General features: G+C 43.0%; 1 protein-coding gene and 1 long non-coding RNA gene across 32 annotated transcripts in view; both read left to right on the top strand.

Annotated features, from left to right (window-relative positions):
- The window catches only part of PAK3 (p21 (RAC1) activated kinase 3), a 299,369-nt gene extending 274,841 nt beyond the window's left edge, over positions 1-24,528 (top strand). For 29 of the 31 annotated variants that reach the window (XM_085008202.1, XM_085008204.1, XM_085008199.1 and 26 more), the window contains 2 exons: positions 16,841-16,978; positions 21,139-24,528. In XM_085008202.1, coding sequence (XP_084864328.1) covers positions 16,841-16,978; positions 21,139-21,228 — 228 coding nt within the window. In that variant the 3' untranslated portion in view covers positions 21,229-24,528. Of the gene's footprint in view, positions 1-16,840; positions 20,710-20,886 lie in introns of all 31 variants that reach the window. The other 2 variants (XR_014835535.1, XR_014835534.1) reach the window with 2 other exon arrangements.
- LOC146394746 (uncharacterized) lies at positions 4,242-12,760 on the top strand. The gene is made up of 2 exons (XR_014835539.1): positions 4,242-6,360; positions 10,529-12,760. It is a non-coding gene; the product is annotated as an uncharacterized LOC146394746 (long non-coding RNA).
- Positions 24,529-27,831: the final 3,303 nt, after the last annotated feature.

Raw genomic sequence — 27,831 nt, forward strand, 5'->3', positions numbered from 1 at the left:
CGGAAAGGGAGAAAGCCAAATGTCATTTCTTGTCCCCACAAAAGTGGCCAGAATGGGCTCTTTTGTGTGACAAAGTGACATAGAAGCTCCAAGTTATCATTTTCATTTTTTCTAAAAAAGTTTGATTGAAGTGTAGTTGATTTACACTGTTCTGATCATTTCTGCTGTATGACAAAGCGACCCAGTTACACATAGACACACATTCATTCTTTTTCAGATTCTTTTCCCAAATGGATTATCACACAGTAGTGGGTAGAGTTCCCTGTGCTGCACGGCAGGTTCCCATTGGCCAGCCATTCCATATACCGCAGTGTGCATAAGCCAGTCCCAGACCCCCAGGCCATCCCTCCCCCAACCTGTCCCCTTTGGTAACCATGAGTTGGTTTTCAAAGCCTATGAGTCTGTTTCTGTCCTGCAGACAAGTTCATCTGTATTCTTTTTTTAGATTCCACGTATAAGGGATATCGCATGATGTTTGAAGTTACCGTTTTCAAAATTACTACGAGTTATTTTCTATGTCTCTTAAGCTGTGTCAACAGTTTATTCAAATGCTTTGATATCACTATGTCTAATGACAGGGGTCTTCAAAATTCTTTGGTATGGCTTTCTGCTGTTAAAAAAAAGGTGTAGCTTGGTTTGGGGGGGGTTTAAAGCAAGATGTGGGAAGAAGACAGTATTTTTATCACATGCCATGGTTAAATGATCTATCTAGGAAACACTTACTTTATAATTACTTTAACCCAGTAAATAAATGCATTTCCAGAACAGCTATAATTTTTAAAATTAGATTTTGTTTCATCATCAGTAATGATTTATTGAGTAACAGCAGCTTGGTGGGTATTAAATGGAACACAAGGTAGACACAGCACCAGGCTGGTGAAATCACAAACTTAATTAGACTGTCAAGTAGAAAACGAATGGAAATCGTTTGTGTTGAGTAACTCACTTTGCTACTGCAGAATCAGAGATTTGATCCTTACGTGCTCTGGTTACCTCTACAAAGAGAAAGGCTCCATTTCAGAGCCCAATGCCACCATGTTTATATTCAGAGAAAGGCAGAGGAGTATCAAAAGAAATGCTTGCTCCGTACAGCAGGGAGCCAGTAGCTATCTTCTAGAATAGAGCCTAAAGATGAGCCAGAAGCTGTGTGGTGTATATAAAAGGCATCCCACTATTGAGAAATGGAAATATGTGCAGATTCAAGTTCTAATCTCAGAACCCATGCCAATGCCAAAGGCATCTTGCATATGCTTTGCTTCATTACCACTAAGAGTCAAGCTGAATTTTATTCGGAGTATACAAAACCCATTGCCCTTAAGTAAATGGTTAAGTGTTTACATGTTAAGCTTATAAAAATCCATATTCCAGCTAAATCTATGCATCCTTCTACACATGTAAATAAACCCACAAACTAATTACCTAGTTCTTTTGCAGTCGAACATCTTGTAATTGGGAGCTGCAGTCCCTCTGTACGGAGAGGGGGACAGCCTCCTCCTTGCCCCCTCCTAATTCTTCTCTGGTATGTGGCCTCTTGTCCTAGTCCCTGCGCCAGTTAGAAAATAACAGATAGGAGTGGATGCCCTAATGAATGCAATGGGCTATTGCTCTGGTCTCATGAAACAATCTGGAAGTGAGATGTGCACATTGATTAGCTGCCTGCGGGGCTGAATGGAAAAGAAGGGGCATTTTCCCACCGATTGTGGGTCCATGAATTTAATCAAGCCCACCCCTGACCTGCGGACCAGCGCATCAGGATAAAGACACAGGCTTGTCCTTATTGTTTAACCCCCTTTGCTCATTAAGAAATAGCAGTGAAAGAACACATCAGGCCTCTTGTTTCCATGGATTTCCTCCTCTAAGTCTTCGGAGTTTGGAGGCACTAAATGGATTATGGCTCTTTTGCTTTCTGCTTTCTGATGAGTAATTTACAACCTGCAAAATTTAAGGATTAAATAAATGGCTCTGTAAAGCAACTGGTCTCGGTAATGCATTTATGACCTTCCTCAGTTCCCCAGTTACAATTGATCGCTCTTTAGCCAGGCTGTTAATTGCTAGAAAAAAAAGGAAACAAGTTTTAATCTTGATGGGCAATCTTCTAGCCTGGGATTAGAATAATTAACAGCTTGTCTGTTAGGATCCACAGCCTTGTATCTAAACAAGTACTTGCAGATTAACAAGCCACCGGGGTTCAGAAAGCCTACATTAAACTGTAACAAAAATATCTGTCAAAAGACCACCCTGCTGAATTCTGCTGATAAAGGATTTACTCTAACTTTGCTTATTACTCTCCATGTCTCAGTCTCCAGGAACTAAGTCACCAGGTCCATATTGAGCTGGCCCTCTATCCCTCTGCCAGGTGCCACAAGTGCTTTTTTTTTTTTAATGTCTTTTTAGGGCTGCCCCTTTGGCATATGGAGGTTCCCAGGCTAGGGGTTCAATCGGAGCTACAGCTGCCAGCCTACGCCACAGCCACAGCAACACAGCATCTGAGCCGCATCTGCGACCTACACCCCCGCTCACGCAACGCTGGATCCTTAACCCACTGAGCAAGGCCAGGGGTCGAACCCACATCCTCATGGATCCTAGTCAGATTCATTACTGCTGAACTGCAAGGGGAACTCCCACAAGTTCTTTTTAAGTGTTGATTTCAAATACGTTGTCCTCATTGTTCTCTTAAATAAAATACAACATCCTGAGATATACGCCCTCATTCGGGATTTGAAAAATGTGATCACGGAAACTCTGGAGATGGGACAGAAAAAGATATTCCAGGACCCTGTCGGAAGCCTGTGTTTTCTTGTATCCTGGTAACCAGGCCGTGGGTGGGGAATAGAATATCACAGAGGCACATCTTCGGGAGAGGGAGAGAAGAGAACTAGCTTAGCCCTTCTTTCTTTAAAACCCTTCCAGTACCACCACCCATCCACTGCCTTAGGCTTTGAGGAGGAACAAAGGAAGGACGTGCAAGGAAGTCAGAGTAGGAAAGGGTAGCATGTTCACGTGAATAGAATTAATAGAATTTGGCCGGCTAGTCAGGCAGATCTGAGTGTGTCCTGGCTCCACAATCCACCAGCTCTGTGACCTTCAGCAAGTCACTTAAAACTTTTATAAAGCCTGTTTCCTTTGGGCGCAATGGGGACAACATCTACCTTGCAGAGTTAGTATGAAAACTAAATAAAACGATGCATGTCATCCTGTAGTACAGGGTCTAGCTTATTAAAGTAGGGAGAGAGAGAGAGGTGAGAAAGGAAAAAGAGAGGAAAGCAGCCTTCGAATACTTTGTACCCCTTCATGGCGAAAGAGCGGATTCCCCGCTCACCCTCCATGCTGGCTACACTCCCGTCTCCTCAAGGAGTGGAGGGTTCTCCACAGTTTGGTAGAAATGACCATGAATGGGTAACACTGAGCAGGAGAGGTTAAAGGTGAAATCCAAGGCTACACATTTGAAGGTTGCATTTCGCTTTAGTGGCTTTTTGTGTCTTTGTCGTGTCCGTTGGAATGGAGCAAACCCTCTTGGAAGATTGCCTGTTAACCTATGCAAAGGAATTAGCTACTTTTCCCCCCTAGTTATAAAGTGGTTGGGATTTCTTTGTAATGTAAATTGCTCTGTACTAATTGACCTAATTTGCTCATAAAATGCCTCTTAAAGGTCAGAGAGTTATTAACTATATGGATGTTATGAGGTTGGTACTCCAGAGACAGAGAGGAGACAACTTCCTCACTGCCTGAAGCCTTTGCATTCAGCATAATTGGCCTTGGACGTGTTGTTCTGTGACCCATGGGCATTTTTAGTGCAGCCTCCAATAATAAAGTGCCTTGTTCTTTCTGTTTGCCAAAGTGACTAAGAGTTAAAATCAAATTTTCCCTGTGGATATGCGAATCCAATGTTGGTATACTTCTCATCTTCCCAACCTTTGTGTTAGTTTGAAGATATCTTTTTTATAAACCTGTGATTATAATGACCAGATTCTAAATAAGGAGGCATAATCATTTCCATAAAACAAATCTTTGGTTTGTTGTTGCTGTTTCTTCTCAGCACCAAGAGAGTGCCTCTTTATTAGCTTTGCATTCCACACAATGGGGCTGTTCTTGTCAAAGGGTTTTGAGGGCATTTAGTATTTGTGAAATGTCTCAATGTCATCCAGTCGAGGTCCCTACTGGACCCTGTGGGTAGAGTGCTCCCTCCCTTTTTTTCATTTTTGGCCACCCCGTGGCATATGGAGCTCCCAGGCCAGGGATCAGATCTGAGCCTCGGTCGAGACCTAAGCCGCAGCTGTGGCAATGCTGGATCCCTAACCCGCTGTCCTGGGCCAGGGGTCAAACCCACGTCCCTGCACTCCCAAGACGCCACCAATCCTGTCGCGCCATAGTGGGAGCTCTTGGAGCTCTTTTTATGTGTAATTTTTTCATACCTTTATCCTAGTTAAGATGAACTTTAAGTGTTGTCTTTCTACCCTTGCTTTAGGCATCTGTGAAACTACCAAACAGTGGATCTTTCGAAGATGGTTCTTGGCATCAGAAAGAGATGTCTGAATGCTAAAAACAGTATTTAGTATAGTGCGTGAACCCCCTACACTATACTGATGGTTTTTCTCCTTGGTTTACCATTGCAATCCTCTGTGGAGCTCTGAGAACCAATGACATCAGATTCCCACCCCAACGACTAGAGCAAAAACATAGCTCCTTGTCAAGCACCCTACCTAGACTGCAAAACAATTCATCAGCCCTCTTTGAGCATGGTTGTGCAGCCAGAAAAGACCATGCTATCATTCTGCCCAATGTCTCCAGTTCGTCTAAAAAAAAAAAAAAAAATCACGAGTTAACTTTGTCAAAACCTTGTTGAAATCCTGACACACTCTGGCATTCTCTGATTTACCATGCCAGCAAGGCTATCCAAAAAGTATGATATTAATATACCTCCACGCTATGCCATTTTCTTTTTCAATTTTGCTTCTCCCGCAAATGGAGTCCATCATTAGAAGGTACCAGCTTGCTGTGTACCTAGCGCGTATTGGCGAGAAAGAAGCCATCAGTCTGACTACTCATGGCCAAGCGGGCATAACCTGTATGGCCAGAGAGAAGGGAGGGCAGAAATCTAAATTCGGACCTGTTGTCTACACGAAGAGGCTCCCTACTCCCCCTTTCCCCACACTTAAAGCATTACACAAATGTTGGTTTACTCTTATTTTTTTTTATTGTAGAACCAGGGAAACTCTGGTTAGCTTGTATGTCCTGAGAAGAGACGTAAGCAGGAGAATCTCTAGCAACTAAAAAAATACAGCAACTAAGGGCCAAAGTGCTTCCTTCTAACTCCCTCCAACCCCTGGAACCTGTGCTATGAATCGGAATGTCTGGGTTTGATGGCGCGTGCTCATTTGGAATTAAAGTCAGACATAAACTTCCTGAGCGCCAGAGAAGCAAGCATACTTTGCACTTTGCTAGCACTCAGTCAATATTGTTTTGAATGTATTTCAGGAAGAGCTGGGAGCCTTCCCTTCTTTTTCCGTAAGCCACTATGGAACAGCAAGGTTTATTGATGGTTTGTTGACACTCCTCCTACTTTGAGGGCAAATCTATGCCTGCGAGGAGGGGCGAGTTGGGATAACTGCAACTCAAATAATTATAGAACAGTACCAGGGTTTCTTTTTAATCAGAAAAGAAATATTGCCTGTCAAAAGATAGACACCGCTCCTAAGAATCATTGGTTGTCAGGAATTTAGCATAGGAAAATGGGACGTAGCCATAGGAAAGCTGCAAGTCTCATTTAGATTATAATTCAGAAGCCGACAGCTCGAACTGGTGAGTTATGACCCAGCGGACAGCCAAAGGAGAAATTGATTCCGCAGCAAACTAAAAATCTGAGACTGACCAGGTGAAGAAGAGGGAAAGAAAGATTTAAAATGTGGTAGCCAGGGACCTACTGTTGGCCAAGGCTGATATTCCCATATCCCACGATTATCTTATCATTCTTGTGTCCTTAAAGCATGGCTTGGGAATAAGCCAAGGATGCATATGCCTATTGTCCTAATAGGCACTAGACCTATATCATTAAGTAGTTAAGTCCCTCGAAAGCAACGTTCATTCTAAATGGACAAATCACAGAGTGCAATGATGGGCCCTTGGCCACTGAAATACCCACTTATGTGTTTGCTCCTATGGCTTTTTAAATCTGTGGTTTTGCGGATGAAAAATGACTTCAACAAGAAGGTCAGGATTTGCTTGATAATTAACACAATTTCTGACCTTTGTCATCATTTCGAAATATACCTTTTCCAACCTGGTTGCAACGTCGTTTTATTTTATTTTGTTTTGTTTTATTTATTTATTTATTTATTTTGTCTTTTTAGGGCCACACCCACGGTATAGGGAAGTTCCCAGGCTAGGGGTCGAATCAGAGCTGTAGCCGCCAGCCTATGCCACAGCCACAGCAATGTGGGATCTGAGCTGTGTCTGTGAGCTACACTACGGCTCACGGCAACGCCGGATCCTTAACCCACCGAGCAAGGCCAGGGATCAAACCTGCATCCTCATGAGTACTAGTCGGGTTCGTGAACTGCTGAGCCATGATGGGAACTCCATGCAATGATGTCATTTTAGAAGACCCTTTGCATTCTGATAAAAGGACACTCTGAGGTGTTTTATGCAAGCCTCTTAGAAGAGAAAGTTAACTTGATTATGGCAGTCTCAGCTCTGCAGCTGGAAGACCCAATGTTCTAACATTATCCGCCCCCCCCAAAAAAAACCAGGCTGACCTTTTTGCTGTGGCTTTCTTTCTCATTCCTTCTTCCCTCCCTCCCTCCCTTCTTCCTTCCTCCCTTCCTCCATCCCCCTCCCTCTCTCTTTTTCTCTCTTTTCCTTTCTTTCCTCCCTCCTCCTCCTTCCTTCCTTCTTTTTGTAAAATATTGCCCCATTGCTTAGATGGCAAAATTCATTAGTGCTTTGCATCTGTGAGTGGCCAACGAAGGTGAGGGGACCAACTGTCTAGTGTCTCAACTAACCGTGTGCATCACGGGAGCTGAAGAGTGAATTCTCCTCCCCGGTCTGCCAGTCAAGAGCCCGGTGAACTTGAATAGATTACTTCTTGCTGGGCTTCCATTTCCTTATCGCTTCAAACAAGTGGAATATGACAAAATTATTGGTTACCAGTGGACTCCATGAATTCCATGGACTCTTAGAATTCCATAGAGGTCTTTGGGGCCCAAGGGGAAGGTCATGTGGCTCTCAGTTCCACCAAAATAGTTCCTCTTTCACTTGTTTTCTCTATTGGTCTTCCCCATGGAATTGAGTTCAATAAAAGGGGAAACTCATGGATCTCTTACTCTGATTCTGTGTTCTTTAGGCTGCAGATTGACTCCACTCTTTCCTGAGTGTAAGCAGGCCCATGGGTTTGTTTTGTTGTTTCATTTTTTTATTATAGTTAATTTACCATGTTCTGTCAATTTGCTGTACAGCAACGTGACGCAGTTATACATATATACATATACATTCTTGTTCTCATATTATCTTCCATCATGTTCCATCACAAGTGATCAGTATGGTTAGTTCCCTGTGCTATAACAGCAGGACCTCATTGCTTCTCCACGCCAAATGCAGTAGTTCGCATCTACTAACCCCATGGTTTGAGTATGTGCTGTCAGAGTTGGGATCTTTAGAAAGCTGCTGGTGTACGTCTCTCTCATCATTTCCCGACTGAATCTGTATTCCATCGAGTGGAAAGATCCCCCTTTCCCTACCACACAGGACACTTGCTCCTGATGCGAAACATGCTGCATGTGGGACTGGGCACGGCCCCGCTCTGGCAGGAATCTCGGGAGAAGCCAGGGAAGAGCATGGCAGTGATAAAGTTGTTGCAGGGACCCCTGGTCTACACTCTGGGGTGTATTGGGAAGTAGCACCTGTCATTGTGTGCAGAGCTGTTCAGCTGATGAACTGCATATAAAACTGAAGTTGACACCAATTTATGTGAGCAATAATGTCTGTTTCACAGATCATATCACGGTCCTGCTGGGTTTTGATCCTAATATGGTAATTTGGAAAAGCCCAGAAGAATCAGGGAATTAGTCTCCTCCTGCTCCTAAAAGGAGACAGGAGCAAATGTGTAATAGTAGGCAGTACCTTGGAACTAGAAACTAATCTGTGGGCTAAAGAGAAGGTGAGAGGCAGGGGTGGGTGGATGGGAAATCAACATACCAGATATAGAGGATTTAAGACATTTTATGTGAAAAAGACCAGAGATACGTGGCAGTAGCAGAATGGATCCTGGGATCGGGTCCCCTTGACCTCCCTGATCTGTTTAGCCTTTATCATCCTTTCTCTTCCTCTTCGTTCCACCAGCCACTTTCTCTCCCCTTGGTCCTTTGGCTCCAGTCCTTGCCCTGGGTCCTCCAGCTCCCTCTGCTTCTTACAGCTTCTCTCCTCTACGTCCTGCTCCATTTCACTTTCCTGCTTTTCTATCTCTATGTCCCCCTCCCCCCAAAGCTCCCCCTTCCAAACTTCCTGTGGTTCTAAACCTTGGGCGCTGCCTGGCTGCCCAAGGTGGCTTGCTGAGCACAGGTAGCTCCATGTTTCTTGACAAGCACTGTTAATCCTGAGAGAATGAGCATATACATTGTCGGACTCATCTGGTCTTTATCTTCTGGCAGTTTTTTTAATGCTGGAATGGAGCACTGTAAGACTAGGCCAACACCTAATCAGTCAGTGGTACCTAATTACCTTTTACCATCAACCTATAAGGGGATAGATCTATAATAAGCTCTTTTTAAATGGCTTTTTAGGGATTGAACAAGAGCAGAGCCCCCTCCAATGCATAATTTGGTGACAGATGAGAACTACAATGCAAGACTTACAGGAAGTTAAATTAGGCCACAGTGCTTATTCAGTTATCACACTGGACCATGGGGTTGAATAAGTCAAAATACAGAATACAAGATTAGTTATAATATAGTAATTTCTTTTTTGGAGATTTGGCCCTATTTACTCTCATCTTAGAAAGAAATGCCAGGCCTTTCGTGAAATCCATAAACACATCAGAGGCAGTAATGTACTCTGGCCTTTAACCTCTGAAATCCCAGGTCACAAGTCAGTCATAAGGTGTCAAGTCCCTCGTTGCCAAATCTCTCCGATAAAACACTCAAAGGGAGTTGAAAATTCTAAAACGAGAAAGGAACCAGGACAGCAGTAGGTTGCAGGCAACAACCAGAGGACACACTGCTTATAAATTCTCAACATATGTACAGACCTTGGTGAATACACTGGGAAACCCAATGGGGTACCTGCCTTTTGTACCCCATTTCCAAGCAAGTGGAAAACAGCTGACCTCAAAGAGGGCTGTTTCCTCTGTTGGAGGGAAAGGTGCAGTTGCTCAGCTCAGTGGGTCTCACTTCTTGAAGAGCCCTTGTCTGCCTCTGCCTCCCAGAGCTCCTACCTCAGAGGCTGGGAACCACTGTGCAGTGGTCAGGAGCGTAGACTCTGGGCTCACGCTCCCTGGATTCAAATGTCGACTCCCTCATTGCTAGTGGTGTGATGTTGGGCAAGTTATTATATTAATCCCACAGCCCCCAGTTTCTTCATCTGTCAATTGGGGATCCCAATCGAGCCGACCTCAGGGAGTTGTGTGAATCAAGTGAGCTCCATAGTAATCATTAAGTAAGAGCTAGCTATTGGTATTTCCCATGAAAATAGCATTTATACAGAGAGTGAGAGAGGAGGTCCTTCTACTCCGCCATCTTGATTGGAGCCCCCTCAGTCTTACAGTTATGTTGTTTGTTAAATCGATTTTTGTGGGCTAGGCTGGCAACCTGTTCACCGTGTATAACACGATTTCCATGGGAAAATGTGTTTGGAGTCCCAAAGATTCAACTTAGAAAGAAATGTTTGCACCACACCCACTCCTCTTTGCACAGGGAGTCTTTATATCAGCGCCGGGATCTCTCATGGTTACTGACACATTTCCTTGGAAGTCTCCTGGTTTGTTTTCTAATGTCTTAACCTAAACTTTATAAACTGGTATAATGAGTTAAAGTCACCAACTGAAGCTTTTTTAATTAAATGTTTACTCCTGTTGCAAAACTGCCTTAATGAAAATTTATTGGGTACATATGGATTGTTTGGGGACCTCTTTGGAGAAATGTGGTAATGTCTAAGATGACTGCTGTGATCTTTTTTCACTGAGGAAATTGCCAATAAGGTAAATTGAATTATTCCTCCAACTGGGTAAAGTAGTTTTCTCTGAGTATTTAGGTAAATTTTGCTGCACATCAAGGTCCATAGAAAGCTGTGATGTTTGCATGTTATGGCCAAGAGATAGAGAGTTATTAAGAATTCCAGAATGGGAGTTCCCGTCGTGGCGTAGTGGTTAATGAATCCGACTAGGAACCATGAGGTTGTGGGTTCGATCCCTGGCCTTGCTCAGTGGGTTAAGGATCCGGCATTGCCATGAGCTGGGGTGTAGGTCGCAGACGTGGCTTGGATTCCGCGTTGCTGTGGCTGTGGTGTAGGCCGGTGGCTACAGCTCCGATTAGACCCCTAGCCTGGGAACCTCCATATGCCGCGGGAGTGGCCCAAGAAATGGCAAAAAGACAAAAAAAAAAAAAAAAAAAGAATTCCAGAATGTCCAAAACTTCTAGGTAATGTGTATTTCACAATGAAGAAAGGCATCATTTGGGGGCCAAAGGTTGTCTAACGTTATAAATAAGATCATTAGGTCATGGGACCTATATTGCCTCACCTTAGGAATGAAACAGACCTTGCGTTTAATGACGTAGCAGAAGATTAATCAAAAGCTCCTCTCTGTTCGAGATCAGTCAGATAAGACTAAGTTTCTATGTTTCCCGTTTCAGAAAGAACTTATTGTCTCTGCTTCCTCCTCCAGTTTGCCCACAGCAGACATGGTGTGGTCCTCTTTCTTCAGCCCTCTCTCCCTTTGGTGGCATCGCCTTACACACATTGCTCAGAGAACTGTCTTCCTTCTCCCACACTGAAGAGTTGGGTAGTCAGAAGTTACCACTGCCAGGCCTGTTCACCTCAGAGAGGATGCTTTTGTCATTGTATATCTTCCCCTGTGTTTACTAATTCACTTTAGCTTCGGCGCTTCAATGCTTTATATAGCAAAGGCTCTCTCAGAGCCCCAGCTCAGTCGAATGGATTTGTACATTTGGGCTCTCATTTCATTTAGCAACAAAACCATTTATTGAGCACCTGTTTTGAGCCAGTTGCCATAAAATCCAGAGCTGATCATGACACAATTCCTACCTTCACAGTCCAGGAAGACAGGCCCGTGAACAAGTAACAAGTATTCACCATACAATGTGAAAATAAGACATACGCACACAGGGCTGTAGTAGCCCAAAGGAGTGCAGGGCGATCGCCGTGGTTGGCTCAGTAATGAGGGACATAGGATCTTCGGTAGTAGAAACTCAGGACAGGCCCCAGAAAACCGGGGGTGATTGTTTACCATATCCATCTGGGAGAGATGGAGAAGACTTTCGAAGGGAAATGCCATTTGAAATAGAAATTAAAAGGCAACTAGAAGTTCACCGGGCACTTAAAGGAAGAGCATTTTAGGTGGATATGAAAAAAGCACTTCTTATGAACTAATTGGCATGAATGGTATGTGCTATTTGGCCAATGTGTGCATGTATGTGAGGGTGGGGAAGCAGGGCTCTGGGGCAAGAAGAGAATAGATGAGGACTGGAAAGGTAGGGAGCGAGGACCTTACATGCCACGCTAAGGAGTTTTTACTATGTCCTGTGTTTTCAAACAACTCTTGTGATCCCTTGGCTCAAATGAAACCTTGCTTGGCAGCATAAATAAATTGCGAGGGAAAAAGGAAATATTCCTCTGATCGAAACACATATGGGTGGGTGCGGGGTCCTAGAATCTCTACATCTATCTCCCTCTCCCACCTCTTTTCCCACTTGGCTGCTCTTGAGGGGAATTGGGGGTAGTACAATTTGAAAACCACATCTGCGGACCCCAGGGAGCTGCCACAAATCGTTGAAGCGGAAACACAGATGCCACGATGAGATTTAGGATGAGATAGATTATTAAGGAGGATGGACTGAAGAATAAAAAGGCTTGAGTAAGAAAAACTTGGGGAGTTCCTGCTGTGGCACAGTGGGTTAAGAATCTGACTGCAGTAGCTCAGGTCACTGTGGAGGTGCGGGTTCAGTCCCCATCCCAGCACAGTGGATTAAAGGGTCCCACTTTAATGTGCAGCTCAGATTCCATCCCTGGCTCGGGAACTTCCATATGCCACGGGTGGGACAATAAAATTTTTAATTAATTCATTATTAATCCCAGATTCCCAGTCCATCCCACTCCCTCCCCCTCCCCTTGGCAGCCACAAGTCTATTCTCCAAGTCCATGAGTTTCTTTACTGTGGAAAGGTTCATTTGTGCCCTGTATTAGATTCCAGATATAAGTGATAGCATATGGTGTTTGTCTTTCTCTTTCTGACTTACTTCACTTAGTATGAAAGTCTCTAGTTGCATCCATGTTGCTGCAAATGGCATTATTTTGTTCTTTTTTATGGCTGAGTAGTATTCCATTGTGTATATATACCACATCTTCTTAATCCATTCATCTCTCAATGGACATGTATGTATACCACTGGGAACTATATCCCATCACTTATGATGGAACATGATGGAGGATAATGTGAGAAAAATAATGTATATATTTATGTGTGACTGGGTCACTTTGCTGTACAGTAGAAAATTGACAGAACACCATAAACCAGCTGTGATGGAAAAAATAAAAATCATTTTAAAAAAGAAAATAATTAATTAAAAGAAAAACCTGTTGGGACTCTATTGTAACATTCTGAGGGAAGCTCAACCTTTAGCAGAGGCAGTAGGAACAGAGGAAGGCGAATGGGTATGAAAGACATTTCTCAGGATTGCGTGAACAGAAGCTACTAGACTAATTATAGAAAGGGTTGGGGAGGGGAAGGTTTCTGAATGAGGAAGTAGAAGAAGTCAAGTATGATTCTGGGTTTCTTACTCAAGGAGCAACCAACTGTAAAGGAAATCTCTAATTGCTTTTTTTATTGAGGTATAGTTGATACGCATTATGTAAGTTTCAGGTGTACAACATAGTGATTCAGTTTTTTTATAGATTGTCCTTCATTTAAAGTTATTAGAAAATATTGGCTATATTCTGTATGCTAGACATATATTTGTTTTGTTTTTTTAGATTCCACATATAAGTGATATCATATAGTATTTGTCTTTTTCTGAGTTGGTGGGTATTATGCTAAGTGAAAGACGTCTAGTCTGATTTCTCTGCCAGCTCGATTTCTTTGAGTTTTCACAAACTCAAATAAAACCAGGATCTGATCACTCATGCCTAGTTTGAATTTCCTTAATCTTCCTTCAGCTAAGACTTGACTTTGCTAGGGAAACCGCTTTTTGCTGTGATTGTTGGTAATGCCTACAACTATATTTGTCTCTCATTAGCAGGGCAGTGGATAGCAATTTTTGTTTTTTCACAAAGATAGTACCCGGCTTACACACAAGTTCACTTTTAAGTTAATTATTTGGAACTCAGAGGGCATTTTCCCATAGAAGCGGCATTATGCATAGTGAGTAGGTTCCCAGGCCGGTCCACGAAGGCCAATTTAGCCGTAATACAACTGAAAGTGTGGATTTTTGCAATGGAAATTAGTTGGAAATAATACTGTTGCAATTAAAATGAAAACAATAGTTGAAAAAGAGATCGTCTGGGTTTTTGTTTCCCTCCAGGGGTCGTACTTGATGAAAAGCAGGTTTAATCCTAGGAGGACAAAGGGAAATAGATGAGGATTTTTGTGTAAATTGGATGGCACAGCTTTTTAGATTTTTTAAAGAATGTTTCGGGAGGGTTTTAAAAATAATAAAAGCAGTCGTGTTCATTGTAGAAAATGTGGAAAATTGCAAAATATGTTTTCAAAATTAAGTCACTAACAATCCTGCCACCCAGAGAGAACCACTGTTAACATGTCGGGGTGTTTCAACCTTTTTCTTAGTACAGGGATTGAAGAGAGGTGAGAAGGCCTTGGGGTAGAGATGTATGTGTGCTTGTTTTGAGCAAGCTTATGTAGAGTAGAATCTATTGAGCTAAGAATGGTGAAAAACAAAAGAAAATGAACCGGTACAGCATGCATATGGACTTAGCGAGAGTGGAAAGGGAGAAAAGAGATGTGTTGGTTTAGGACTGGGTTTGGCTACAAAGCAGAAGAAAAGCCAGCGAAGGCTGGAGAGTTGGGCGCAACTGTGACCAACTGAGTTTTAGGAGGAGGCCGCAAATGTAACTTGCAGTAGCCAGTTTTCAGTAGCCAGTTTTCTTTTACTAAGGGAACAAGAGATGGTTTGTGAGGACCGGTGCTTCAAGCAGTGATAAGTCTATTGTTTAGTTATCCGGGTGGAGTAAACCAGTTCTCAGAGTGTGCTCCGGTAACATGTACATCCGCAACCAACAGGGGACTCGTTCGAATGCCAATTCTCAGGCCCCTCTCCAGAAACTCTGGGAGGTGTGATCCAGGAATCTGTGTTTGTTGTTTGTTTGTTTTTCTGTTTTGCTTTTAAGGTCACACCCGCAACATATGGAGGTTCCCAGCCTAGGGGTCGAATTGGAACTGTAGCCGCTGGCCTACCCACAGCCACGGCAGCGCAAGATCCGAGCTGCGTCTGCGACCTACACCACAGCTCATGGCAACGCTGGATCCTTGACCCCCTGAGCGAGGCCAGGGATCGAACCTGCGTCCTCATGGATGCTAGTCAGATTCGTTAACTGCTGAGCCACAACGGGAACTTCAGGAATCTTGTGTTTTAACAAGCCCTCTTAAGTGATTCCGCTGCATCCTATAGGTTGCCAGCCACTGGATTAAACAGTCCTGCCTAGCCCTATCTAAAGTGCATCTGTGGAGGTTTCTGGACAGGAGGAGAGATGTCGTCGCCAGCTGATGAAAACTGGCCTGGGAAAGGACTTTGAAAGAAGTATTTTTGATGATAATATTAAGAACCGTGGTAGAAAGGCGGGGGGGTGATAATGTGCTGCGAAGTCCAAGCAAGTTCAAGAGAGAACATGTCTTCATAATAGTTAGGGGTCTGGTCCCAAAGGCAGCCATAACCCTGGTGGCAATACCTGCAGGAAAACGCCTGTTTATCCTTTAAGACCTTGTTCAGATACCGACCTCCTCCTCCGTGAAGCTTTCTCTGAGCTCTAGTGTCAGTTGCTTCATCCTCATTTTCACTTAGAGCTTGCTACGTTCCTCTGTTAGCTCTTTGTCTCACTCTATGGGAACTATGTATGTCTCCTTCACTAAATCGGGCCATCTTTTTTTGAGTTTTATTATATTTATATAATAAATATTTCTATAATATAATATAATGTATTTTTATATAATATAAATATAATACATATTTTTATATAATATAAATATAATATATATTTATATATAATATAAATTTGATATATAATACATATTTATATACTATAAATATAGTGTAATTATATATCATATAAATATAATAATATAATAGTTGTACAACCATCATCACAACCCAGTTGTAGAACTTTTCCATCCCAGACCCCCGTCTACCCCTCCCTCCCCCTGCACCTGTCCCGTTTGGTAACCGTAAGTTTTTCGGAGTCTGTGAGTCTGTTTCTGTTCTGCAAGTAAGTTCATTCGGATCCCTTTTTTTTTAGACTCCACTTGGAATGTAGGACATTCTGTCATGCACCTTCAGATCTCCAGTATCTAATATGATGCCTGACACCTACTTAACGCTCTAGAATAGTTTGCTTAGAAGAGGCATGAGGAAGGACCAGTGGCTTATGGCTGTCAAGAGCCTGTGAAAGATGGGTTTCCTCTTGTGAATTAACCACGTTCCTAGGTCCAGCTCCCTACCTTGAAGGCTAGGGCCCCTTGATTCTGCCAGCACACCACGAGTTGTTATCTCTCAGCGGGGGTCTGACACTCCAAAGATCTCAGGGATCTATTAGCAGCTTATTTTATAGTAGGATACAGGGTGACCTATGTCAACTTTTCTTATATTTCTTTTATTAGACTCTCATAGGAAACCTAATTAAAATCTGTTATAGGGATACATCTGCCGCAGAACAAAATACCGCACAGGTTAGTTGTCACTCAGGCACCGTCATCTTCTGATTCTTTGTACTCCTCTGCTCTAATGGAGTCTCTTCATCCCTGGTCTGCTCACAGTAAATTACAATCACCTTTGCAGCCACGCCTTCTAGAGGTTACACTTAAGTCAACGTGATTGGATGGATGTGTCCCCCAACTCTTCAGTCACAGATCCCCAGGCAGTGCCTCGGTTTAATTTCCTTGGTGGTTAAACACACGTTCATTGTACATGGATTTTTACTGGCTTAACTCTCAGAGCACAACCTTATAACCTTATTTCCAAGCTTTTGGAGGTGGGGCACCTCACTGTCACCCCGGTTACTGCCAAGAGTAAGCATTTCTTGGAGTTCCTGCCATGGTGCAACAGGATCAGCAGCATCTTGGGAGTCCTGGGATGCAGGTTCAATCCCCAGCCCAGCACAGTGGGTTAAGGATCTGGCGTTGCGGCAGTTGCAGCTTAGGTTGCAATGATGGCTCAGATCTGATCCCTGGCCCAGGAACTCCATATGCTGTGGGGCAGCCAAAAAAAGGAGAAAAAAAAAAGTCATCATTTCTAAATGTTACAGAAACTTTACAATATGTGTCAGTGTCTTTGCCTCCAGTGAGATTTTGTAAGATCTGTGGTGTAAACCCGAATAAACTGGATGTATGTCTTCTGTGCCAACTCACAATCCTAATGTGTATGTGCTGAATAGACCTTTTTTTCCCCTGTAGGCATTATATCTGATAGCCACTAATGGAACCCCCGAGCTCCAGAATCCCGAGAGACTGTCTGCTGTGTTCCGTGATTTTTTAAATCGCTGTCTTGAGATGGATGTGGACAGACGAGGATCCGCCAAGGAGCTTTTGCAGGTGAACATTAAATAGGACAATTACAGAGAGTCATTCGATTGAGCTTTTCCATCTCAGTGTGTGACAGGAAGAGAGCTCTGTCAAGAGATGTCTGGTTCAAGTTAGGCTCTAACCCATTTTGATTTGAGACCACGGGCACATAAGTATAGGCATGCATCTAATACTCGATTGACTGGCATGTGGCCTTTTTCTTCTGAGAAGTTGGCAGCTTGCTCGATAAATCTCTTTTGTTCTTCCTGGAGTCTTATTTTGCAAGGGAAAAGAAAAAGCAATGTGAACCTCTGGTGTTGCTGTTTTGTTCTAAACTTTACTTGTGCCCCTGGATGTTGTATGCAGGTGCTCTTGGCCGGAGGTAATTCTCTACATAACTATGCAATTATTTCCATGGCATTTGCTACTCTAATGCTTTACTGGTCAAAGCCCCTTTGCTTGTGATGCCAAATGGCAGGCACCTGCTTGCCTGGGTGAGTACCATCCCGTGGTGAGTGCCTCTGTAACCATTTGTCCTTTTCATGGCTCTCAGGGATTCATCTCTAGTATGATAATTAGCACCTACCTGATACCGAATTCTCCACGCACGCTATCTCACTTCATTCTTACACCTCTCTGGGGTAGGCGTTCCTATCCCAGGTTACAGTTGTAGACATTGAAGCTCACACAGCTGATCGAGTGGCAGAACTTGGATTCGAGCCCCGGACTGTCTGACTTCCCTCCACACAAACCAATGTAGGGGGGGGAAATGCGTTGATATTGATAAAGCAGTGTATGCCCAGGATTACACATAGAGCTTCACTGCTGGGCCCTGTTCCTCCGGGGGAAACTATCAAGATCTGTAATAGCCAAGAAAAGTTGACTGCATGCTCTCCCTGACTTTGAACACAATAAGCCAGTTAAACAAAAGGCCTAACACTTGGTCGTACAGAAGCGCTATTAACCGTAGACACAGCCCGTTCTAAGCCAAACACCAGCAAGTTCCTGTTGCTTCTGAACTCCTTCCAGAGACAGAGGGCCACACACAGGCAAAAATACCAACCCATCCCAACGTACGTCCTACCTGAGGCGAACCAACTTGGAGGAACTGGGGAGGCCACACCTGCTCTTTTCTGCTACTCTGTGAACATTTCACAGGCTGTCATGGGGCCCTAAAAATGTCAAATCTGAAAGAGCCCTTCATTAATCCTCTCACTAATCCAGCCTCCAGTTGTAGACGAAAAACTTGGGAGTTTTGCGTGCTTCACTTCCACATATTTTCTCCCCTCCCACCAGCCCACAAACACACCCTGAGACATGTTCCTCTTATGCCTTCTGCCGAAGAGGAGTGAAGATACACGTTCTTTTAGTATAGCTGTAGAGTCATATAGGTAATTGGATCAATTATCTAGTTAATTCCTTCCCCAGCAATACTTTTATCTAAACCAGTCATATTACTGACACAAGATGGTATTTTGAGAAAATTGAAGAGTTTGCTGCATCTTTTCATTCAATACGTGTGAGCTATAATGTGCATATCACCTTAAGCCCATATAGCTCCATTCTCTGACTCTAGCCAGTCACTGCCCGTTTTAGAGGTTGGAAAGGAGAGAGAGAGAGACATGACATTCACACCCCTGGAAGGCTTGAGCGAAGACACAAATAGATGGATATTTATTGAGTGACTTCTCTTTGCAAGGCTTAAGTGCAATAGGCAGTACAGATCTGTTAAAGACATGGTCTGGACTCTTCGCACCTCACAGTTTCCTTGGGAACATAGGAAAAAAAATGCAAGATTTTTTAGAGACTTACTCCAACCAAGTGGCTCTTCCAACAGTAATGCCGTGGTTGATTAGAGAAATACTTCTATGGGCTACGGCATTCTAACAATGTCTGCAAACAGGAACAGGTCCTGCTGGGCCTTGAAAGATCAGTTTTAGATAAATAGTTTGAGGGAAAAGGGGTAAGGAATTGCAGATGGGTCATCACATGACCAAAGGCTTGTAGGCAAAGTTTAAGGGAAGGGAAAATAGAAAGTGTAGCTGAAGTGAAGAGGTCACATAAGGATGCTGTAGGAGACAGGACCTTCGAGGACCTTGAACACCAGGCTGAAGGGTAGGGGCTGCAGGCAGTGGAGAAACACGACAGATAGCTGAGGAACACACGTGGTGAAAGCTTTGTTTGGGAAGATGAATCCGTGGTAAGCAATAAGAATCGGCGACAGAAAGAAACGGAGGCAGGAAGATCAAGGGGAAATTATTGTTATAAATCAGGATTAAGTTGATTAGGCCTAGGGAAAGCCAGAGAGCATTATTAAAAAGGCGTTGAAAAGGAAGCCCTTGGTAGCTGATTGCACATAAGAAAGTAGCACACAAATGTGACTTCACAGTGTCCCACCAGTGGTGGCATTCAGCAAAAGCAGAAGTGACAGGAGATAGTATGGTGGCTAACATTATTGGCCTCTATGTAACTGACAAGGAACTGTCACTTAGCTCATTTACCCATTGTGAGAAGCAAATCGGAGGATTGGACCCAGGCGCTCGGACTCCCCCGTAGCTTACATCACACAAAAGTCCCCTGTTTGGGGACTTGAACATACATTTTCTTTTTATTAGGGGATAGTTGATTTTCCGTGTGTGTCAATTTCTGCTGGATAGCATAGTGACCCCCCCCCCACACACACACACCTTCTTTTTCTTATAGTATCTTCCACTATGGTCTATCTCAAGCGATTGGAGGTGTAAGTTCCTGTGCTATACAGTAGGACCACATTGCTCATCCATTCTAAATCCAGTAGTTTGCATCTACTAACCCCAAATGAACATACATTTTTAAATTTTGTTTTAATTTTTAAGGCCACCCCCGTGGCATATGGCAGTTCCCAGGTTAGCAGTCGAATGGGAGCTGCAGCTGCCAGCCTACAACCACAGCCAAAGAAACACCAGATCCGAGCTGTGTCTGTGACCTACACCACAGATCCTTAACCTACTGAGCAAGGCCAGGGATCGAATCCGAGTCCTCATGGATACTAGTCAGGTTCGTTAACACTGAGCCACAATGGGAACTCCTGAACATACATTTTTAAATGTTGAATTCAAGGTGGGAGAAGGACATTCAAAAGGACATGTCCAGCAGGCAATTAGACAAATAGGACCAGAATTCAGGAAAGAGATCAGGTCACACAATAGGTTTGGGAGTCCTCCCCATAAAGCTGCTGAGAGGTTGAAACCATGAAAAGAATTGAGTTCTCCAAGGAATTAAATTAGAAGAAGAAGGTGATGGAGCCGACTGCTGGGAGGTGGGAGGAAGAAGGGAAACCAGGGAGGAAGATAGAGCGGGAGGCTCAGGGAGCCATGCACGTGGAAGAGACCTGACACAGTAGAATGTCACAGGCCCCCAAAGAGGACAACACCTCAAAGAAGGAAGAGATAGTCCCTTGTCCAGGGTGCCGTAGAGAGGCCACAAGAGAAATGGTGGAGGCACACGCTTGAGTTTAGCAGTTAGGAGGCCACTGATTTCAGGGTCAAGGTCTTGAGTGGTCAACAGAATACACTTTTTCAAACGAGAGGACTGCTCCAGCTAAATTCATCAGTTTAAGAAAATCGGAACGTTAGACTTGCAAGTACAGTGAGATTTTACAAGACCCCTACTCTGAATATCCAGCTCTGCCAGGCAGCGTCCAGGGGATCTCATAACACAGAAGGAAGAAAACATCCGAAGGACAAAAGCAGGCACTACTTTTTTCAAAAAGTCGTTCAGGAGTTCCCGTCGTGGCGCAGTGGTTAACGAATCCGACTAGGAACCATGAGGTTGCGGGTTCGGTCCCTGCCCTTGCTCAGTGGGTTAACGATCCGGCGTTGCCATGAGCTGTGGTGTAGGTTGCCGACGCGGCTCGGATCCCATGTTGCTGTGGCTCTGGCGTAGGCCAGTGGCTGCAGCTCCGATTCAACCCCTAGCCTGGGAACCTCCATATGCCGCGGGAGCGGCCCAAGAAATAGCAACAACAACAACAACAAAAAGACAAAAAGACAAAAAAAACAAAAAAAAAACAAAAAGTTGTTCAGCTGGATCCACAAAATACTTGTCAATGGAAAAAAAAAAAAAAAAAAGGCTCCTTGAAGGTGTAAAGTAATATACGTATTGGAGGAAAGAATGCCAGTAATTCCTCTTTTTTTTTTTTCCTTTTGCAGCATCCATTTTTAAAATTAGCCAAGCCTCTCTCCAGCCTGACTCCTCTGATTATTGCTGCAAAGGAAGCGATTAAGAACAGCAGCCGCTAGGACTGCAAGCCTTACCCACACCATCTCCCTCATGAGTGAGACTGAAATAAAACTCCGCTGCCTGCGGAAAGATGGAAGAAAAGACAGTCAAATGGGCCGGGGGTTCCTTACCTTTCAAATGAATAGAAACTTCTTATAAGCCTTTTTCCTACTCCCTCAGATTATGTAATTTATTTGTAAGCCTGAATCGCAGCCCTAACAGGGCAGCAATGTCGAAGTGGCCATAAAGTGGTCACTTCCACCGTGAAGCGAAAGAGCCAGTAGTGAATCCCCTCATTTTGTGCATTCACTTTGAAGAAAACAGAGTTTCTCAAAGATGCACACTCCCTCTTCATAGTGTTGTGTTTGTTTTTAAGTTAGAGAGTAGGCCCTCTTGCATTCGAACCTCCTTCAAAACTCCTTACCCGATGTGATGTTTTTCACTTTCATTGTCATTAGATGTCCAGAAAAAAAAGATGTCAAAATGTTTTTTTTTAAAAAGTAAAAGACAAAAACAAAACAAAAAAAAAAACAAAAAGAAAGCAAAACAAAACAAAAAAAAAAAACCCCACCCCAGAGCAAGTACTGTGTGAACATGTGGAAGTCCATGCCCTAATAGAGTTCCAATTTTTTATTCTTCTTCTGTAGTGGTGGCTTGGTTCGTGTACCCGTTTTTCTGCATTGGTATTGGAAAAGGTTTCTTTTAGGACATTTTCCAAAAGCAGAGAGGAGTGTGTGTGTTCAGGAAGGCCTTTTAAACACTGTATATCTAAATAAAGTTCAAATGGTGAAATCTTATCACATTTTCATGATGATGCTTAAGAGGTAGTTGATTTAGCATTTGTATAAACCAGCTTGCTCATCTTCATGATACCTGAAAAAAAAAAAAAAAAAAGACACACCCAAACTGTGGCGCACCAGTTGGGAGAGTCCAGGTCTTTAACCTAGGAGATCCTAACAGGAGAAGCCATACTTAAACAAAGATGGGACTTTCTCTAAGAGCCAAAAGGACAACACTAGAGTGTGAAGAACTGAACTCTTCACTGGACAGTAAGTAAACACAGAGAACGATGCCTAATTCCATCCTGTCCTGTGCTTGTCGAACATGTCTACTGTGAAGTGGACACATCAGGAGGAAACAGACCCATGAACCGACATTTGCTGCTGCTGAAAATTATTTATCTTGACAATTCATAACATTGGAGAAAATTTTTTCAAGAGGTGGAGAACAGAAATATTGTAAGCGTTCACCTCTGTGAGCCATGGGAGGCTCTGAGGCCGTGTTGCCATCTTCCCTGCGTATCACCAGTTTGTGTTTCTAGATAGAGTGTGTTCATACTTAGCCCTTGGGGCCTTTGAATTTCTAAAACGTCTTTGTAAAGATCTTGATGTTCTCCAGTGACAAGCGTTTGGGTTTGCAGTCATATATCCCAAGAACATCGGTCCAACGGAATTCCTTTTGTGGCTTGGGGAAAATTGGGAAATTTGACTCTTGTTTCACCATGTATCAATTGATGACAACGTCAACAGTTGGCACTTCCTGAAGCTTCGGAGGGTAGAGAAATATGTGGAGGGTGTCTGTGTAGAAAAGGACATGCTCTTCTGAGTGTTCTGTCGATTTTATAAATTCTGCAGAGGTGTTGCTCTAAGCCTTTGAAAAGCTAGCGGTTTGTGTGTAGAAGGCTTCTTGATTTGTAGTCCGTCAAGAATCTGAATAGAACCTAATCTACATTCAAGAGAGGGAAAGAGATCAATGGCCTGGGCCTCTCTCCTTCTCTGCCGAGGCACGTCCATCCATGTTATCACCTATCCGTTCCTTAAAATGAAAGCACTTTCTTTAGAGAGTTTCCGCTCATCATAGGGTGCATGTGTTTATGTTTAGGAGCTGACACCACTGGTGGATTTCCTGTTTTCCCATTGTTTTCTTTGACTGTGACATTTCGGAGGGGCTTGACCGCCTCCTCCTCCCCCCCCCTCCCCCGCCCCAAATAGCCACAGTGGGATAAAACAACAAATGTGAAAAGATCAGATGGTCATATTAATTTGAAGCATATTATTATCCTTCACAAAAACGTGGCTGGGCCTGAGAATTTTAATGCCACACGGTTTTCGTGAGAGAGAGAGAAGGAGAGAGAGAGAGAGGCCTTAATTTTGATTTCATTTAAAATGAAGTATTTTTTAAATGTTTCATGCATAGTGCCAGGGAATTCAATGAAATAATACCTGGGATGCGAATAGAATTCAACACACTGGTAACTATGCCCGGCCAGTGGAGAGAGCCCCAAAACTGGTTGGGAAGCCCTAGCTGTCTGTTAGCATCCCTTATAGATCATAAAGGCCTTTTTGGGGGGGAAGACCTGGAGCAGTGATCCTTCAGATTGCTGTGGGCAGAGCAGTGGCTCCTCTTTTATGCTTTTTCAATTCAGCATATTAACCACGAGGAGCCCGGTACTACTTCCCCACATCCCGTTGTACCAAGATTTTATGATCCTATAACCCAGTAGGTTTTACTCATACAAACTTCTATCTATGTAAATTTTTAAAATGGGAACGGCTTCTAAAGACCCTTCCCCATGTTGGAGAGTTATGTATATTTCTAATAAGTATTAAAGAGAAGCTGTTTCTCCTGCCAAAATGACGCTGAAGGATTCACATTTGGTAGATTTGACCAAGTTGGACTCCAGATGGTTAATAGTTTATTCCCTTTCCCTGGATTTTTTTTAGCTCATCTTGACGCAGGTGAGTCTATCCAGATCTTTAAAGTCGCTAGTGTGCCCTGAGGTGATGAGGGCACACCGTCGAATGTTGATTCCAAAATGTCCTGAGATAGGGATAGGGCAGTGGGGAAGTCAGGGAAGGGTGAGAAGCACAGTAGAGATTATTTATTTAAGAAAGAAAAGAACATTAATGTCGTAGCATGGATCCGGTACGTTGTCATAATCCCATGAGGATTTTTGGATGACACGATCCCCTCAAATCAGTCACCATGTTGGGTAATGACTTCGTTCTTGCTGATCTTGTCTATGTGTCATTGTAAATATTTGTGTGTCCATGTTCCATTTTGGCTACTGGATGGCCAAGTCATGTAAGAAGATTTAACTCAAGTATTTATTCTTTAATTGTGTTATCCAGATTTCTTTCAGGCTTGTGAATTGCACCCCAATGTTTGAGTTTAACCACCTGATCCCCACATCGTTCCCTCCCCTGTGAAGCACATTCCATTGCTAAAAGAAAAAGAAATATGAAATTGCTTCCTGTCGTCTGTATAACTGTTTTGATAGTTTGAGATGTTTGTCTATAAAGGATATTTCTCAGCTCAAAGATCGTGTAAATAATTATATTCCTTTGCTCAGTGGGTTGTTTATTTCTAATGAGGCTGCCAGTTCTGAGAGAGAATCTCTAAAATCACCTTTAAAGAACGTAAACAGGGATTACAACTATGTAAAAATAAACATGCATATGAACAAAGACTGGGAACACAGATAATGGAAACCGGTTGTGTTCAGGCGGTGGGATTATGTGAATTTGTTTTTTCCTTTGGACAGTTTTCTTTGATGTTGTTATAATATTGCTTTATAATAAATAAACATCAGAAAGGGGGACTGTAGAAACATAGAAAAGATGCCAGAAGCAGGTGCCTTCTGGCCAGAGCCCAGAGCATGCAGGGCACAGGTATTTGCTAGTTACAATTATTCCATAGGCTTTCTCTTTGCCTGGGTGCTGAGGTTGGCACATGCTTGGGTATGGCACGTGCTTTCTTAGGGGACTGTTATCTACAAGTTAAAGCTAGGAGATGTCGCTCTTGGAACTCCAAACACATCCTTCGGTTTTGGTTCCGTTAGGTTGGAAGGGTGACCTTTGATTAGCTCCCTTGATAACATCCGTTTCAGCTATCACCTTTCTGGATCATTTTAGCAGATTTTCAGGCTGAATTTTGGAAGAAGGATAAAATCCACAGCTCCCCCCTTTTCCTTTTCCACCAGGATATATTGTCATTCAGGTAGGGTTTTTTTTTTTTTTAAACCGAACAGTGGGCAGGTCCTGTCGATTTCAATAGAAGACAGGGCTTGCATTTCGAAGCTGACTATGGAAACATTAAGACAAATATTTAGAACTGCCTTTGCCTGTTGGCATTCAGTCACACTCCTTTTAAATGGCCTGAGATGGCAGGTGGCCTCTATGTGCTTTCTGTCCTGCCTGATTACAGGTCGTATGCAGTAAACTACTGTCGTTTTTAAAGAGCAAAAGGGAGACTATCTACCCAAAGAGAGGAATTTCCTTCTAACTCACCAAAGAAATTTTAGGTGAGGACTTTGATCATGCAGTAGTGGCCTCAGATGTTGCCTAGTTTCACCAAGAGCAGACCTTATACCTAGAGAACCCACAGACTTTTCTTTGTCCATCCTCAGCATATATCTACTTATAAGAGCCCTAACCCTGCCATCCCCAGTTGAATCTCATGGTCCTTTTCTGAGCTACTTGCAATTTATATTCGGTTGAGTAAAGGCATGGTCAGTGATGCCAACTTCTCCCCGTCTCTGAGCAAAAGGACCGACATTCAGCATTTATAAATCGACAGCCTAATAGACTTGGGATTTTGAGTGAACTTAACACACAATTCTGAACCTAGATTTGCATGTGGATTGGGAAGGAAACAAGTGGGACCTTGGAAATAATGGAAATATTTTTCCAAAGAAAGAATTTTTCATAGGAAATTTGTTTCTGATATAATCTTTCTGTTGGTTAGCTTTCATTTTTTTCCTACTCCTTTTCTGATCCCACCCTTCTTTAGTGACTAAATGAATATAACCCAGCTCCTCATGCATCGGGAATGTCTGTTTAATATTCTAAAATATCTAACTGAATTTGCAAATGCGGGCACTGAGATGTCACTTCCACATGCACACTTCCATGTTCAAGTAGACCAAAATAACAACAAATAGCATTTACTGCCACATAACAGAGTCACACTTGCAAGATCAACTTCTCGAAACTGGCGAATGCCATCAGAAGTCTCCTTTGGAAGCTGCCATCAGGTAAATGCTATCCCATAATGCCAGTGGTACAGCAGGTACCATGTTCAGCTGATTTAGGACCTAAGAGGAAATCAACAGCCATTAGAATTAGTCAGGTTCGAGATGTAGATCAGATGTAGTGGGAAAAGTACTAGCCTAGAAGTAACGATACCTGCATTCTATATGGGCTCTATTACTAACTTAGTGTGACCTTGGGCAAGTCACTTAACCATGTTGCAGCTGTTCCTTCATCGATAAAATAGGGGTATGGGACTAGATTTCCAAGGCTTTCCAAAAGCTTGAACATTCTGTGGTACTCCAGATGGCCATGCTAATTCAACCTACTGAAGTGATGGCAAATATCGCATGCCTAAGCCTGGGTCTCTTATGTTGCAGTTAAACAATAGAACTATGTGAGATGAAGCCAAAAACAAAAAAAAAAAAAAAAACAAAACAAAACCCAAACCTCAAGTGAATGAAGTTAATAATACTAGGGAATGTTGATAAAACTTGTGGCAGCCTTCCAATTCCTTCACAGTTGTTTTGTTTTTGTTTTACTGTTCTTTTTCTGTTGTGTGTTCCCAGTTTTTCATTTTCCATACACTCTGTCTGCAGAGTCTGGTTTTCCTTAAGCTGTGGCCCGTATTTGCTACTAGAACAGAAATACACTGTCACACTTGCTAGAATAGAACTCTACTTGCCTCTTCTGTCCTATGAAGCGGTGTTGGGCTTTATAGAGTTTACTTCGTAAATGGCACAAGATGGCAGCACCCATGCATGTGCATGGCTGAGACTTCTGAGTGGGCCTAAGCACTTGCAGCTTGCAGAGAGGAAAAGGAAAAAGTGATTACATGCTATTTGCAATAAGGAGTGTTGACAAATCCACTTGTTGGGAGCCAAAGATAGCATTTCCGATGACAACTCCCACAGGGATGGGCCAGCTGGATGAGCATGCTCCTGGAAAGAGGATAAACTGGTAGTTAGTGGACAGTCCCAATACCCTGCCTACAGCGGTGCCAACCAGCCCTGAGTGTGAAATTCAAGTTCAGTGTGTGTGCTTGTGTATGGTGTGCTTTATGGACCCGCATATCCTATATTCATTAGTGATGATAAGACCTTTCACAAAAGTCTATAACCATTAGTGGGTTGAGTTTTAAATCTCAGTACATCGGCAAGGAAGAGACAGATCACAGGGTCGTGATGTGTACTGGGATTATACTCATGATATCCAGACAAAACGAGTTGAGGAGGATCTAGATTTCCATTGTTTATCAGAATTGTATCTCCTTTGGCTGTGCTTTACTTTTGTTAAAATGTGTTATCTGTAAACCTATGTGTAGTGAAATTCTTCTGTAACTTTGGATTAAAGGTATTTATGGTCTTTTTGTTTGTTGGGTTTTTAAGTAAGTTATTTCTTTTGTAGACCTGCTGATGGTGTGGTTCCATCTTTCTGACCTCAGCATCTGATCTTTTTAAGGACTTTGATTTCCAATCTTGTTATTTTAAATTGTGGTTGAAGCAATAGAAAATTGAAATATGGATTGTGCATGACTGTGTCTTGAGTGTAAAAATATTGCAGTTTGAAACTTGGACCTAAAGTATTGCAAAT

The sequence above is a fragment of the Sus scrofa genome, chromosome X (assembly GCF_054392235.1).
Source record: "Sus scrofa isolate SSC_HxYL_T2T_F1_AM1 chromosome X, Sscrofa_HxYL_maternal_Yorkshire_Landrace_v2.0, whole genome shotgun sequence".
Classification (NCBI taxonomy): Eukaryota; Metazoa; Chordata; class Mammalia; order Artiodactyla; family Suidae; genus Sus; species Sus scrofa.